Source organism: Vespa crabro, chromosome 15, assembly GCF_910589235.1.
Source record: "Vespa crabro chromosome 15, iyVesCrab1.2, whole genome shotgun sequence".
Taxonomy (NCBI): domain Eukaryota; kingdom Metazoa; phylum Arthropoda; class Insecta; order Hymenoptera; family Vespidae; genus Vespa; species Vespa crabro.
Genome location: NC_060969.1, coordinates 4203969 through 4220898, shown reverse-complemented (window position 1 = coordinate 4220898; position 16930 = coordinate 4203969). Strand labels below are relative to the sequence as shown.

General features: G+C 32.6%; 1 protein-coding gene across 2 annotated transcripts; it reads right to left on the bottom strand.

Annotated features, from left to right (window-relative positions):
* Positions 1-1378: 1378 nt before the first annotated feature.
* On the bottom strand, positions 1379-16909 carry LOC124429508 (neurofibromin). 2 transcript variants are annotated; one of them, XM_046974866.1, is made up of 25 exons: positions 16046-16909; positions 13259-13574; positions 12950-13168; positions 12168-12840; positions 11805-12072; positions 11301-11678; positions 10903-11089; positions 10738-10779; positions 10498-10571; positions 9538-10415; positions 9100-9401; positions 8389-8950; positions 7696-8244; positions 7383-7574; positions 5179-7261; positions 4912-5052; positions 4567-4825; positions 4282-4400; positions 4058-4171; positions 3319-3405; positions 2931-3133; positions 2647-2833; positions 2296-2561; positions 1957-2130; positions 1379-1846 (listed from the first exon to the last, which is right to left on the bottom strand). In XM_046974866.1, the coding sequence occupies exons 1-24, from the start codon at positions 16103-16105 to the stop codon at positions 2040-2042; spliced, it is 8250 nt and encodes a 2749-aa protein (XP_046830822.1). In that variant the 5' UTR covers positions 16106-16909; the 3' UTR covers positions 1379-1846; positions 1957-2039. The 2 variants fall into 2 exon arrangements, with proteins under 2 accessions (XP_046830822.1, XP_046830823.1); XM_046974867.1 differs by having other exon boundaries at positions 3319-3378.
* Positions 16910-16930: the final 21 nt, after the last annotated feature.

The following is a 16930-nucleotide window of genomic DNA, read 5'->3' as shown; positions in this document are numbered from 1 at the left end:
TATTGAAGTTTATTTTCATTTTAAAGCAATGTCAATTAGAAAAATTAGAAAACTAAAAACTTGAATTGAAATCAAAAGCAAAGCAAAAAAAGAAAATGTTTTGATTGAAAGCAATCGTTATTAAAAATTCTATATGACAAAGAACACTGAAAAATCTGTTTGCGATTGTACTTGGTTTTTTTTTTTTTTGGGGGGGAGGTAATTTATATACATCGTTGTACGAGGTACATAACACATAAATCTTTAATTAGTCCAACAATGCTCTCTGTTTCTCTAACGTATTTTCATTAAAGATATTTCAAAAATATCTAAGTACGAGTACGATAATAGAGACTATATATATATATGTATATGTATATATATATATACATATATATATATATATATATATATATATATATATATATATACATACACACATTATTATTAATATATGCGGATTTTAATTTACATTTCTTATTTTTTTCCTTTCTTTAATTTTCTTTCTGTTTTTTTTTCTTTTTTTTCTTTTTTTGTTTTTTTTCTTTGTTTTGTTTTTTTTGTTTTTTTTGTTTTTTTTTTTTTTAATTATGTTATATCTCTTTTTCTTCTTTTTAAACCTCCTCATCTCTAAAAACGATCATTATTTCGTGAAATTAATTATATTATACATTTTTTTAAAAACTTGCATCTCTATACAGGACATACATATATATACACATATATATATATATACATATACATATATATACATGTATATATATATACATACATACATACATATATATATGCACATATTTAAGTTATGTACAAACGCACATGTGCGCATTTATTATAGATATATATATATATATGTGTGTGTATATATATATATATATTCTATTGCTACAATGAAAGCTATTATTATATACTAATTCATACGTATAATCCATCGTCTTTGCGCCAGACGAAGGAAAAATCCTAAATTTACGTAGGTCTCACGATCGTTTTTCTATTACTCTAAAATGTCCCGTTTTTCAAACTGCGGGTAAATAACGCATGGTCTCGTTTTGTACTTTAATAAATATTAGATAATAAAATCATTGGTGTTTCACTTAAGGACTTTAAAGATATTCGTCCTCAGGCTTGAACGCTTTGAGACAGAAAGCATTTGAGTACCAAGAACGACACTGGTCCAGAACTTCTTTTGCATGTTTAAAACTCGTCAAATACTGTACGAGGATATAAACGTCATTATATATTATTAATAATATCTTTGTGTATGTATGATCGATAGCTTTTCTCTTAATGGGAGAAAAAGAATAATAAAAATTAAAAAGGAAATGAAAACCAAAAAGATAAACAAAAGAAATGAGATAAAATAGCACAATGATAAGAGACGAATGTAAATAATTAATGGCTCTCTCTCTCTCTCTCTCTCTCTCTCTCTCTCTCTCTCTCTCTCTCTCTCTCTCTTTCTCTCTGTGTCTATGTGTTTGTGTGTGTATATATATATGAATGAAGAAATTTGAGTTTTCTGAAATAATGTTAAGCATTAATCATCATTATCACACAGCCTTATTAACGTTTGCTGAATATTATTTACAACAAGGCTGTATATTAACTGTATATTCGTTGATGGGTGATTAAATGTGACTTTGAAAATAATGCAAAGTTATGTAAATACGTATATGTAAACATCACTAATAAAAATAAATGAAGAGCTACCAATGGATTGGTTGGTTGGTTGGTTGGTTGGTTGGTTGGTTGGTTGGTTGGTTGATTGATTGGTTGATGGCATCCATTCCTGTAGGCTCGTTAGCGTGAGGTGGACGGCATTAGATTAAAGTAACTGGAGATATTACTGCGGTATGTTGAAGCCATATACCTTCATTATAATATAACAAATCATTAAACTTCTAATTATATTAAATAGGTTTCACTCTTCATATACATACATAGACACATACAAACATATACATACATATATATATTTACCTATTTCGACTTTTTACACTTCGAACGCATTGACCTTTCCTTTGTAATTTTCCATGTTGTTTACAATACTGGCGTACTAATCGTTAGGAAGGTATACCACCATTACTACTACTTGCTATTTCTGCTTGACTCATTGAGTCCGTGGGAATGCCTCCTTTAGTTTCTACACTATGACTAAAATAATTCACATACACACACACATATATATATATATATATATATATATATATATTTAATACATGTATATATATATATATACTCATCTACAAATTAAATTTTAAATCTGTAAGAAAAAAAAAAGAACAAAAAAAAAAAGAAAACAGGATAAACTCTTCTTACTCTCTGCGCATAGAAGTAGTGCCACGTGAATCATCTGTGTCCTCTGAGAAAGTACGTATATTCATACGATCACTTCCGGAATTAGTAGATTTAAATTTGGATGTATTATTATCTGAACCATGTCCATCGCTTACAATACGTTTAATTTTTTGGGATGAAGCTTCGTTGGTATTAGCAAGTTCATTCTCTTCAGTAGATGGACAAGATTTTACCATTGCTTCTAAACAATTAACAAACAATTCCGCGCTCTCTGCCGTACAATTGCACTAAAAAAAAATAATACGAATATCACGTTAGTCATTTCTAATAGCGCATATATAGGTATATATATATTTATATACATTTATTTACGTTCGAATATGGCCCAGCAAATCTCCATAATCCACCAAAACCATAACTTTGTAAATAATGAAGTTGCTGTTGACTTGTATCCTCGCATGCGATCATATTTTGTATAATTCCTTGTACGGCATTTAAAATGGCTTGATCATGACAAGAAGACAATATAGTGTTAATTTTTGCATCTAATAGATTGTGTCTATAAATGATATAATAAACGTTGTTTAATTATTGTTTAATTACTGAACGATCAATTGTAATGTCATAATATTATTTTTAAAGAATGATATTCTTACATGACAGGAAAAACTTTAGGAAATACCACAGATGCCTCTGCTAGGTACTCATAGAGAATTCGCGTTTCATTTTCGTCCGTCGAGTATTTGACCAAAGTTGCCAAAACAGTTAGAACCAGGATTTGCGTTGGGAAATCCGTTAATACTTCAGGGTCGAGCAATACGTTATTTTCATTACTCACGCTAACCCTAGCACTACGATTCTTGAAAAAAAAAAAAAGGAAAACAAAAAACATAAACATTGTTAAGATATATATATATATTTTTTTTTAATATACACACATATATTCTATTAATTGCCATGTTTATAAATATCATTGTTTTGTTTTATCAAAAAAAGAAAAAAAAAAAAAATACTCAATATTATCAGATAATAATAAATAAGTACCTTTGGCTCTGGATCATCAGTTGGCTTGGCTTCCTTTGCGGTGGGTACGGAGAAGGAACGCTGCGTTTTAAATAAAATTCGGCCAGTCTTGTTAGTGAGACGTGCATCGTTGATTATGACGTATCGTTCGATGAAGTGCAACACGCGTTAGTAATAAGTTGCATGGTGTATTATGCAATCCGGATATAGGCAGGCACGGGTACACACAATGAGAGAATAAACAAAGATAAATCAAGGAACACCAAACACATTGTGGGTAGGTGGTACATCGTAACAATCGCGATCGTTGTTGGACCATAGACAATTTCTGGCATTTATGTAAACATTGTGAAAAAAAAAAAAAAAAAATAAATAAATAAATAAATAAATAAATAAATAAATAGATAAATAGGTAAATAAATAATTAAACAAATAAAATATCGGTATATAATCGATGCCGTCTAATCTGTCAAATTTTTAATTAAAAACATGCAATCTACAATCACATAACAACGCAATTTATTATTACATACGATGTGCCCCTAATATGTTATATTTGCCAGAAAAAATACTATAGAGAATAATTAGACGATTATTTATATCGTTTATAGAAAGAGGGAAATGAATTCGGTCTTGGTACATTAATAAAATCATTAACATAATACGGCATTTTAAATAATGATAAAACAGTTCTCATATTTGTATGACATAAAGTGATAGTAAAGCTTTAAATGATAATAAATAAAAGTTATGTATATACCTGATGAGCTGAGTATTGTTTCTGTTGCTTAGCTTGAGTTAGAGCAGACTGATCAAGAAGATCCCAAGACTTTTGTCTTCGATTGGTTGGATTGCTAGTATTTCCAGGCACATCCTATTAATAATAAAATGTTAAAATACATTATATGTAATAAGAAAATTTAGAATATATGTATATGGTTATATATACATATATATATATATAGATAGATAGATATTTCTTACTGTAACATGAGATACCAAAGCGTCAAGAAAATCTGTACTACCAGATTCTGTAGTATTTTTATTAAGAGAATGTCTGATATGACATCGACTTCTGACTTCTTCTGACACAGATACTAAAGCTATAATAAAAAAAAAAAAAAAAAAAAAAAAAAAAAAAAAAAAAGAAAAAAGAAGAATAATTATATGGAGAATAATTAATTGATACTTTCAGTAATTTTTTTCTTTTTTTTTTTTTTTCTTTTTTTTTTTTCTTTTTTTTTTCCATAGATATTTTAGAAAACATACCAGCTAAATATGCCACACTCTCTGGTGACACTTCAAACTTATCTCTTCTATAAGGTTTAGCTACAATAGCTAATAGCATAGTTAATACCCTAGCTGTCCTTGTTACCGTTGTTGGAGTGGGATGTCTATATCCTTTCAAAAGATGTCCAACTAATGCAAAATGAAAGTTAGATTTAAATGATAATCCTACTGCATTGTCCAATTGTTTGAAATGTCCTTCCAGTGGTTCGCGTGTCGACATCATTACTCGTTCTAAAGTCTTTAAATAAAGTTAATTGACAAAATGTTATAAAAAAAAAAGCTAATAAACGTATTATTGATAAAGGAATGAGTAATATATCAAACCTTGTCATCAAAAGTACCCTGAGAATCAAGAGTGTGTAGATTTTGTTCGAGAAGTGCCAAACCAGATGCATATAAAGATGCTTCATCCAATTGAAGAACAGACGTGGCTACCCAGAATAAATATCTGTGTATCGGTGATTCCTATAAAAAGGAAGAAATAGAGTATGAATTATTTAAAGGGTTATAAAAAAAAAGAAAAAAGAAAGAAAGAAAGAGAATAATAAAAAAAAAAAAAAAAAAATAATACTATTCAGACATAATGCTTACAGGCCTAAGAAGTGGTTGTAAACGTGTAAGACACATAACAATTGCTTCCAAAAGTGTGATGTCATTAAAACTTTCCAAAGCTTTCACTAATATCCTTAACAATTGTTTCATATCCTGATCATTTATACTTTTACTGATACAACCAAAAACGATTAAAGCACGCGGTTGTAAAGCAGGATTAAAACAGAATGCAAAACTCTTAGCCAAAGATGTCCATGTTTTAAGCCAATCGCAATTGGGAATATCTCTCATGCATGCTTCCATAATCTCAAGAAGAGCATCGGTAATTACTTCCAAATTCGTTAAAGATAATCTTTCTTTGTCTTGTGTTCCACAAACGTTTCTTTCGTTTCCATAACGTTTCTCGTTTGAGTAACGATGAGCTGTTCTAAATGCCGTTACAGCTGCAGACTTTACTTGGCTAATGCCAAATAGAAGATAAAATTTAGGCAATGAAAATTCATCCAGACTCATCCTTAATATTCTGTGTGTATCCTCAGAGAATTGTGGCGAACTGCACGTACATAGAGAATGTATACTATTGATAACTAAACCATGGGTAGAGGCTCGCATACTAAGACTTCCAGAACATACTAAAAAAGTAACGGTGTGAAAGATATACGGTAAATTTTTTCCAACGTCTAAACAATTATTAAACGATAACATCAATAAATAACGCGCTAAAATGGCTATGCTGTGCCACATTTTATGTTGCTCAAGAGAAGTTGTCGGGGAAGTGCAAGTTTTATCAACCACTCTGCATAATCTTCCAATTACTTTCTTGGCCACTAATTGAACATTTCCAGATGCAAGAGCTACAGCTGTATCCGCTATTATTTCAACTCTCGGCGAACCCAATTCAACGCTACGTTGAATGAAATTATCAAGAACGGTATCTATTAATTCAGGTAATCTACCAATGGTGCTCCAAATTTTAGCTTGGATACTTGGATACATTTCAACCTCTTTGATCGTTAAAGTAATAAGTTTATCTATTATTTGCGAGACTTGCTTCTGACGTTTGCCACCTTCGTCATTTGGTTTGTAAAACTTGACTAAATTCTTTAACCATGGCGTCATATATTCTAAACACAAATGTTTTAATTCGATGGTAGACATACGAAATCCTTGAATGCATTCCTCCAGAAATTCGAGGGTCAAATGTGGATCGTTTGCAGCTAATGTCTCGCTAACGTGTTTAATAAATATTGTATTGTTCGATGGTATACATAAACCAGAGGTTTCCAATAGTTGACCTTCAATTTTTAAATCAAACGTCGCTGTTAATGCACACAATTGATTGTATGCAGCCGTTCGTAAGTTTGGATCAGAACTGCCAAGATTTAACAGAGCCATATTTAATAAGGTACCAGGCACATCTTTAGGTCGTATCTTTGGATGAACTGACATAGAATCTGATTGTGATAATTCCCATCTATTTCTTATGTGAATTATAGCTTGCACAATGCTATCACAGTCATTGTGGATAAATAATAATGGACTAGCTTCATTGGAGATAATAAGGGAAAACTGATTGTCATCCATCAATGAAACCTGGTCTATTTCTGACGCGTAATATACATCATTTAAAAGAACGGAATGTGATAATACTTTACATTTTTCGGCAGAGGTAATTTGTAAAGCAGTTGGTCCAACCCTTACAGAAATTTTAGTATCTTTATGGGATAATTTCAAAGCACTGGTAAAAACCTTCAAATCCTCATCAAGAGATAAAGTTGCACCAGGTAATTTCTGATGCTCTATATCGATAAAGTCATTTAAACGGCCAGGTCCATCGATGAAAATTACTTTGCGATTTCCCTTCAAAGGTGCCAAGATTCCATCATGAAATTTTGTATATTCTCGTACCCAACTATTACAATTATAAATGTATGCAGCGTGAATATTTTCATAGGCTACTGCTGGCAGCACATAAAACCACTTTTGCAAGAATTCCGTTCTAAATCGATTATCAGAACAGGCGTGAGTGAAATCAACAACTAATTCAAATGGTGAATGGCAGAATGGCTTTAAAGTAAGAATCACGTGATATATCAATAAATCGCTATTAGTTTCAACGATCCTATATAAAAAAAGAAAAAAAAAAGAAAAAAAAAAAAAACAAAAGAAAAACAAAAAAATTATCCTTAGTATTATAACGTAGAAATATTAAGGATAAATCGTAAATAATAAAAAGTACGTACTTATAACGTCTTGCAATATAATAAAATACTGGATAGCCTTGTTTGCTTGTTCCTGCTTGATAAAATATGTTCAAGCTTTTGATGGTTTTAAACTCATCCAATTCGTGCATATTATGTTTCACCATGATTTCTTCAAAATTAGTCGATGACATATCAATGCTTGACCATCGAGCATAGGATGAAAATAATAAACTGTTGAAAAAGTAGAATTAAAAAAAAAAAAAAAACAAAGAAAAAAAGAAAAAAAGGATCTGAAGAAGAATGAAATTACACAGAAACAATTTATAAATATATAATTAATATTTCTACTCACTGTGAATCGATTGGTTTATGTTCTGGAGGGCCAAGATATGCCAATAATGTAGCCATTTTATCAAAAGGCCTTCTACCTACAGCTTTATGGTCCCTACTACTACTGAGATAATCACCAATTCGTTCTTGATGATTCCACAAAAGTCTATGCAAAGCTAAAACATTTGCATCGGATACGAATGACATAGGATGGCTCGTTTGATCGACCGTTTCACAATCCGATGCTATCTGTATGAAAAATCTTCTGCCTATTTCAAAATGCGCTCGTAAAAAATCATTGAAGGGTAACATATGTTGTTCTTTACTGAATTCAACGTAATTCGCTATATTTTGTAATATTTTTGACATCAGCATTAGACCACGTTTGACTTGTGCCGGTACTGGTTTATTTACTATTCCCATTTCTTGTGGCGACACTATAGCTGGATTAATGAAACGTAAGAATATCACTGTTCCAACTGCACCAATGTTAATTTGCGGACACTGAGGAAATCTTTTACTAAGTACTTGATATAAACAATGACACATCGAGCGCAATTGTGGAGGAAATCTAAAAAAAAGGAAAAAGAAAAAAAAAAAGAAAAAAAAAAGACAAAGAAAATAAACAAAATAGAAAATAGAAAATAATACCGAAACGTCTGACAAATAATATAACAATACAATATCGTACTTAAGCAAAAAGTCAAGATCTTACCTATCAGCAGAGGATACTATGGCATCAAATACTTTTTGCGTCAATGCAATCAAATTACGTCCATTTTGTTCTATATCTTCATTCGTATCTATTCTTGCGTTATCAACTTCAAATCCTGTTGTATAATCATCGAGCAGAGGCCTGATCAATGGTTCTAATAAACTTTGCAAATAGCTCGCGCCATAAATTTTGAAACAAAATGCCATAATTTTACTCCCAAGACTGTTCCCCCGAAAGAGAGTTTGCATACAATCAGAAACTTCAACTTCTCGATAAAACATATTCCATAACAACGGCGATAATAAGTGTTTAGCATCAAATAAGGTAACGAAAACGCGTGCCAATTCGTCCATCTGGTTTGTTGTTACTACATTAGCTAATGCCATTGCAATAGGTAATTCTCCTTTATCGCTGATCATTGTAACTAATTGAACTAATTGTTCAAATCTATCAGCCAATACTGTTTCAGCAAGGTTATCAAATTCGGTTCCTTGTTGAAGAATTTTTGTCAACACTTCCATAAAAGCTGCTCGTGTTTGAAGATCTGGATTATAGCCTAAACCTATAGATTGACATTGAAATTAAAAAAAAAAAAATATATATATATATATATACATATATATATATATATATATATATATATATATATATATATATATATATATATATATTGTAAATGCTAAATATCTATAAGAATATCATTATATTTACTTATAGAATGCATTAAGCCGCTATCAATATTTGCACTGAGAAGATTGCTCATTACTTGTATAGTAGCATTACGTAACGTAGACAATTTGCCGATAGTTAATTGTGGTTGTGGTGAAACTGCATCTTTCTCCTCAGCTGCCCCATCGTTACATGCATTTAACAAATTCATGAAAAGTGTAAAATACTTAAGAAATAATTGTGACTTTGCTTCCATAGGGTCACCACGATCGGATTCTTCTGGTTGAAGAGGAAGTCCACGTAATAATGCTCCTACTGCTTCCATACATGCTTGATCCAATTCTCTGAAGAAGTATATTAAATTAAAATAAAAAAAAAAATATATATATATATATATAATCTTTGTACTATGTATTAATCTTTTTTATTGAAATTAATTTCACAATATTATATTATATTTTGTATGATATTTTGTAATACCTTGTAATACTCGTAACGTCAGCACCACTGGGTGGAGTTATTTGATGCGTAGTGCCCATTATCCAATCAGTCAGGTATTCCACCAATTTATTTCGAAATTTCATTTCTTGTCGAAATGCTAAATCGTCGCGTCTTTTCATCATTGTTTCGACGAGTTGACACAAGTTGGTCTTAATATGAATGGAATGTACTGACATATCCAAATGTCTAACATATCTAACAATTGCTAATGTCATTCCTTCTATACTAGTCATTCCAAGATATTCCGATGGTTGATCAGTTTTAGAATCCAAAATATTCTTCATTATAAAGATCGTATGTTCAATAAATTGTGTATTAACGTCTAATACAATTACTTGCCCTTGATCAAAGAATTTTTCTACTATACTTTTTATTTGGTCAAATAGTATTGGATATAAAGCAGGGCTCATTTCGTGACCAACTAATTCCTGAACATGCTTTTGTATTTGTGCTCCAAACTTTTCATTGTTACATGTTAATAATCTGAGAAGATTGAACACAAATTGTGTAACTAGACAATATTGTACATCCTGATTGACGTTCGATAAACAAGATATAGATTCTAATTGCTTTGCTGAGCCCTTTTTAGCTTCAGGATTTGGTGGTAATCCAGAAGGCAATCTATTAGAAAAACGTTTTTGCAAACACACTCCACCTAATGCACAAAGAAATCCTGTCATATTTGCCCATTCGTTAATTTGTTCATCCAATTCATGTTCCGAATTTTGATGAGAAGCTCTTCTCCTTCCGGTACTACGATGAAACGATTCAACTTGACCATCTTCTGTCTTTGTTTTCGGATAATTAGATAATTGTCGTAACATTGCCTCCCAGTTTTTATACGTTTCTTCCCATGCCTAAAATACGAACAATATTATTAATAAAAGTCATTGCATTTTACTATTTCTTATCTAATCAAAATAAATAAAAAATACACACAGGTTGAACACCATTAACACAATGTTCAATTTTTCTCAATAAGGCCATAATCCTCTTCTGTAATGCAGCTCGTCCTAAAAATTAATTCTAAACAGTCCCTTATTTCCTTAAATAATAAATATGAAATATAAAAGAACAATGACAAGAAAAATGCATAAAAAAAAAAAAAAAAAGAAAAGAAAAAATCTTATTCTTCTAAGGTGGCTTAGATCATATTTATTCATTCGTATGCAAACTTACCATGATTATATTCATGAGAATTTATTCTACTATCCCCGCTGGCTGTTACAAACATAAGTTCTTTAATATTTCATTAACTTTCTTTTTCTGGTATTTGTATCTAATCCTTCTTGTTCAACGACTAATTGTGCACAATGTTGGAATTACATTGAGTGTGAAACTCACCAGTGGTTAATATAGTAGAAGTTTGAGCTAATTCAATATATAAATGATAATTGGGAAGTAGGCACGTCACAGTTACTTCATCGCTACCACAGCGAATCTCAGCTTCTTCGCACAATAATGCAAAACATGACATAGATACCAAGACAGCTTCCATATCAATGCTCCATAAATACATAAAGAGGGCAACCTATATGGAAGATAAATAAATAAAAAAAAAAAAAAAAAAAAAAAAAAAAAAATAATAATAATAAATAAATAAATAAATAAATAAAAGAAATAAAAAAAAGAAAAAAAAGAAAAAAAAAAGAAATGTAATACTTCGTTAATACATAATTTTTCCTTCTCCCCCCCCCCCCCCAAAAAAAAGAACATACTTATGTAAATATATAAAAACAAACCTCAAGTTTAATGTGTGCTTGCTTACATGTAGCAATTTGGCTACCCACGTTAGCGTAATCTTTATTTTGCGAGAGAAACCCATTTCGACAAATTAAAATCTCTCTAAGCCACTTCAATATATTGGTATAATTGAAAATTTGATGTTGAATAAGTTTTTCAGAAATCGAAGAAAGTACTTGAGAACTAATGTCCCAAAAAGTCTCCATTGGAGCTTCTGGATTCCATGCTTTGATTTTGTCAGGATGATGTAATACTAACAATGCTTCCATTGCTTCATTAGCTATATCTAGCATCGTTGTTTGATGGACCAAAGTAACAAGACCATTAATCAATTCTAACGTTGAACTTTGCATTTCGTGTCCAGCTTTACCTTGATTCTAAAAGAAAAAAGAAAAAAGGAAAAAAAAACATTGAATACACATGTTATAAAAGTATTATTTTACGTTTTATATACTAGTTTATGTTCTTGTGTTTTATATATTACCAACTTTATGGAAACGTACGTTTAACATTAACATGGGATCTGCGTGAATAAGTCGTACCATACATAAGAGCAAATTTTTGTTACTAAAAACCTCTTCCCCTTTATCCTTGCATTTACTTTGTTCTTTATTTTTGAGAGTCAAGCTTTGAATCATTCGCAATGGCGTATGAGAATAGCTCTGTGTTACTTTGTTCAATGTATCGATAAACATATTTCTAAGTTCCGTACTTCGTGAATATATCAAATCTATTTGAGGCCACCATGTGAGTCTTGGTTCTGTCACGATTCTGAAATATAATTTCAAATGAAAATAAATATTTTTTATTAAACGGTACAATTGTGCGAGGTAACAAAATTATTTGAATATATATTTATGTCTTACTTGTATAACGAACTGACCAAGACGAATTGGTATGTCAATGGAAAATCAAACGTAAGTACTTTATTATTATTTGGTTTTATACGGAAACAGCTTACAAAACAATCTATCATTAAATCAACATCTTGAGCAATGTAATTTTGTCCACGAGAGAATTGCTTGCAGGGATTAAACAACAATGCCGTTAGATCATTCATTACTTGTTGTACTAATTTAAAAATGACGTTATTGAAATCCAAATTATTTATATACGTAGATGCCTTACAAAGCTTAATGCACGTTACCGCGGCTGCTTCTACCAAATGTCTACTCGAACTACCATGAGTTGCCAAACCATGTTTAATGCTAATTATAAATTGTCTCTTTTTTTCATGTTTTTGTAAAATAGATACTCCAGCATCGGCAACAATTTCATCCAATACTTTAGGCGATAATACTAGCAACATAATTTGCAATGGCCAAAGAGCAGCATTTCTTCCTTTTTTATTATCGACGTATACATCAAGTATATCAAAAAGTTCTTCGCATGCTTTAGCTAAATCTTCATTAGGTCTCCTTTGAATATCAGCAAATTCATGGGGATAAGTATCCATCCAATTCCAAATTGCTTTTTCCAATGAATTCATTAGAACCAAATGAACGGATTTCTTGAGTTGTTTAAATTTTTGTATAGTTTCTATACAAAAGAAGAATTTATGTAAAATTAATCTTCAATATTACATGGTATCACGAGAGTATATATAGTATTTTCTATGGAAAGGGATAGAAAGTAAAAAATATTATACCATTCAAAAGTTTTGTTAATCTATATACGTCAATGTTGATATGCTGAATTAATTCAATGTCGCTATAATCTGGATTTTCATCACCGCAATTAGATAATTCTTGCAGTCTGGCAGATATTCTATTAAAAACTGCACTGAAAAAGTTTAGGCTCAAGGCAAATAGTACTTTGCTAGCCAAATTTTTAAGATGCGCATGTTGAGGGATGTCATTTGGTATGTCTGTAAAAATAATATTATAATAACGATGAAATAATATTTTATATTTACAAAAAAAAAAAAAAAAAAAAAAAAAAGGACAATCGTGCTCACCTATAAATTGGCATATTTCTCTAAGCAATAATTTTACATTCATGGCCTCGTCGTATTTCGTAGTGTCTCTCGGCTGATTAACAAGACATTTTTCTAATGTATCCAAAACGATGATAATAGATTCATAACATTGACGATCTTGATCGGTACGTGGATTTCCGATAGAAGGTGCCATTTCGTTCACACGTTGCAGCATCTTCGTGAGGCCAGATATTACAAGAGAGAAACGATATCGTGATATTTGTATCAAACATTTTTTGTTTCTTTCTTCGTTTAAACGAAAGTGAGTAGTTTGAGGACCGGTACGGCACGGCAGCTGTGTACATATACACACAAACACACACATATATATATATATACACACACACACATAAATATAAGGATCAAAACAAATAAAAGAGTATTATACGATAAGAATTTGAAAAAAAAAAAAAATAAAAAAAAAAAAGAAATCGTCCATACGAAATACTATTAATCTTATTATTTCATAGTCAAAACATAGAAAACAAAGAGGCATTCCCCGTAAAGATCTTTCGACGAATTAATTTCAATTTCAATTTCAATTTTAATATCAATTTAAATATCAATATCAATATCAGTATCAATTTCAATATCAATATCAATATCAATATCAATATCAAATCGTTTCGTTCATCTGGAAGAAGAGGATAGGGCGGGGGTATCATGGAATCAAAAAAACATACGTTAAGTTATCAATTTCGTTCGTACGATCTACGAATGAATATATATATATATATATACACATATATATATATATATACACGGTTCTCGTTCGTACTCGTGACCGAGATTAGGCGAATAAAAAATAATAAGGATTCGATCGAATAGTTTCGAAATGGTCTTAACCATATGGTCTTCTTAAACGAGAAGCATAGCAAATTAGAAACAGAAAGAGACAGACAGACAGACAGACAGACAGAGAGAGAGATAGAGAGAGAGAGAGAGAGTGAGAGAGAGAGAGAGAGAGAGAGAGAGAGAGGATACGAGATGAACAATAAGATATTGACATTTCTAAGGTTCTCATTCATATGGATAATACATCAAAACCGAAGATTCGGGGCATCTCTTTCTAGTTTATGATGTGATATGAATCGTGCGCCGAGCGAATACAATTTTCATTCATGCATCGGCAGGAACGAAGGGGGACAACGTTTGTGTGAGTAAAAGGAGGGGCTGAAAGTGGACGGGATGGGCCAGGCTATATACACCTTTACTGAATAGCTCTCGCGTCGAAGGAGGAGGAAGAAGAGGAGGAGAGGAGAAGAGGAGGAGGATGAAGAACAGAGGGGGTGAGTGTGCCGAGGGGTGGGAGCGAAGGTCAAAGCGTGAACGGGGAGGAAAGAGGAAAGGAGGGGAGGTGAAAGGGAGCGCGATGAAGCATCTTTCCATGAATGAGCGAATTGAACGACACCACGACCAAGTGCTTCTATTTCTCTCTCTCTCTCTCTCTCTCTCTCTCTCTCTCTCTCTCTCTTTTTTCCTTCCTCCCCTTTCTTTTTTTCTCTTGTTTATCTTCGCCTTTTCGCTCCCCCTCTTTCTTTTTTTTTTTATACCTTTCGTATTAAACTTTATTAATAAAAATCAGGGTATATAATACGCATCGTATTGATTCTAATCTTTACGGTTAAAGGAAAAACGTATTTTATATGAATCGGATCAGAAAGAGAGAGAGAGAGAGAGAAAGAGTGTGTAACCGCCCCCTTTCGTTCATTCGTTGAAAACGTTCGTTAATCACAATCCATCGGCGATCGTTCACCGTCTGACACTTCCGTGACCGCAAGCAACCGCGTGTAGAGAGAAAGAGTGAGAGAAAGAGAAAGAGAAAGAGAGAGAGAGAGAGAAGAGAGAATCAGTACGTGGAGGGAGGGAGGAAAAGAGCAAGGAGATTAAAAGAAAAGAGGCGTGTACGCGCGCGAGCAACAGAGAAAGAGAGAGAGAGAGAGAGAGAGAGAGAGAGAGAGAGAGAATCGAATGAATTGAAAAAAAAGGGAAAAAAAATGGAGAGACGTTCCTTTTTCTTTTTTTTTTTTTTTTTTTTTTTCACTTTTTGAAGTTTCGTCAACGCATGTCGCGTGCTTTCGTGCCGTACTTCTTTTTTTTCTTTCTTTTTTTTTTATAAATAAATATATATATGTATACACATCTTTTTCGTTTTTTTTTTTCGATTCCTACATACATACGTACACTGTTTTAAAGTAGATACGTACTGTATTCTCTACGAATCGAATCGTGGCTCGTTCACTTTTCTTGCTTTCCTCTCTCTCTCTCTCTCTCTCTCTCTCTCTCTTTTTTTTTTGTTTCGTTTGTTCTTTCTTTCTTATTTTTTTTTTCTTTTTGATCGTATCATACGAACAAATTCGCCAAATGAATGGATCAAATTAAATCGAATGAATAAAGTGAATAAGATAAATATGAAAGAACAAGAGAGAGAAAGAGAGAGAGAGAGAGAGAGAGAGAGAGAGAGAAATGTCGAACACCGGAAGAGGGTTGGGAAAAGAGAAAGAAGATGGGCTTGCCGTTCGGAAGGCAGAAAACAGTTCTACGTGTATGCGTGACTATGTACGTATATGTGTCAAGTTAGAAAGAGAGAGAAAGAGAGAAAGGGAGGGACAGAAAGAGAGAGAGAGAGAGAGAAAGAAAGATATATAGATATATATATATATAGAGAGAGAGAGAGAGAGAGAGAAAGAGAGAGGCAGGGCAAAAGGGGAGAAAGAAAGAAAGAAAGAATGAAAATCGGGGGCGCGACCGATTGTGTGTGTGTACCTGTTCCTCGAAACGCGCAATTAGCGAATTGGCCCATTCTACCGGCTTTTGCGTGCCCATCGCCGTCCGAGGTTCAGTGACGAGCCGTCATCACGTAGGACGATTCACGAGCTCGCTACGGGCACTCGACATCGATACGTAGCCATTTACGAACGTCGACTGACGAGCGAGCGCCCTGCGTTTCGGCCTCGCTAAGGAGGGGCGCAATAACTCGAGCTCCGGCTCACGAGTGGAGGTAGTGGTGGGGAGGAGGAGGAGAAAAGGGCTGCTGCTGCTGCTGCTGCTGCTTCTGCTGCTGCTATTGCCGCCGTCGTCGTTCGCTATTATTACTGGTGGTGGTACTTGTACTGGTGCTAGTCTTGTGCTATTGCTGCTGCTGCTGCTGCTGCTGGTGGTGTGGTGGTGGTAGTGGTAGTGGTAATTGTAGTGGAGGTGGAGGCGGAGGTGGAGGTGGTGGTGGTGGTGGTGTTACTACACACTACTATTACTACTATTATTATTACTTTGGTTCTATCGAAGGGCGCGCTCTCTATCGCCCTCTTTATCCTGTTCCTCTTTCTTTCTCTCTCTTTCTACCTCTCTACTTTTCTCTTTATCTTTCTCTCTCTATTTCTCTTTTAACCATATACACTGACTATCGTAGAGAATCGTGAACCGATGATAGCCGAAGATAGACGATGTTTGCGCTCGTCGACCAATCGTTGAACGAGCTTGGATTATGTTCAATAATGTATCTATTCATCTCGTGTGCCCTGTTCGTAATATACATATATATACATATATATATATATATATATTAGATAAAAATTTTTGTGAAAATTTACTTTTGTTAAAACTCTTTAATTATTTCTTAATTTTTTGTTATACTCCTTTTTCTTTCTTTTT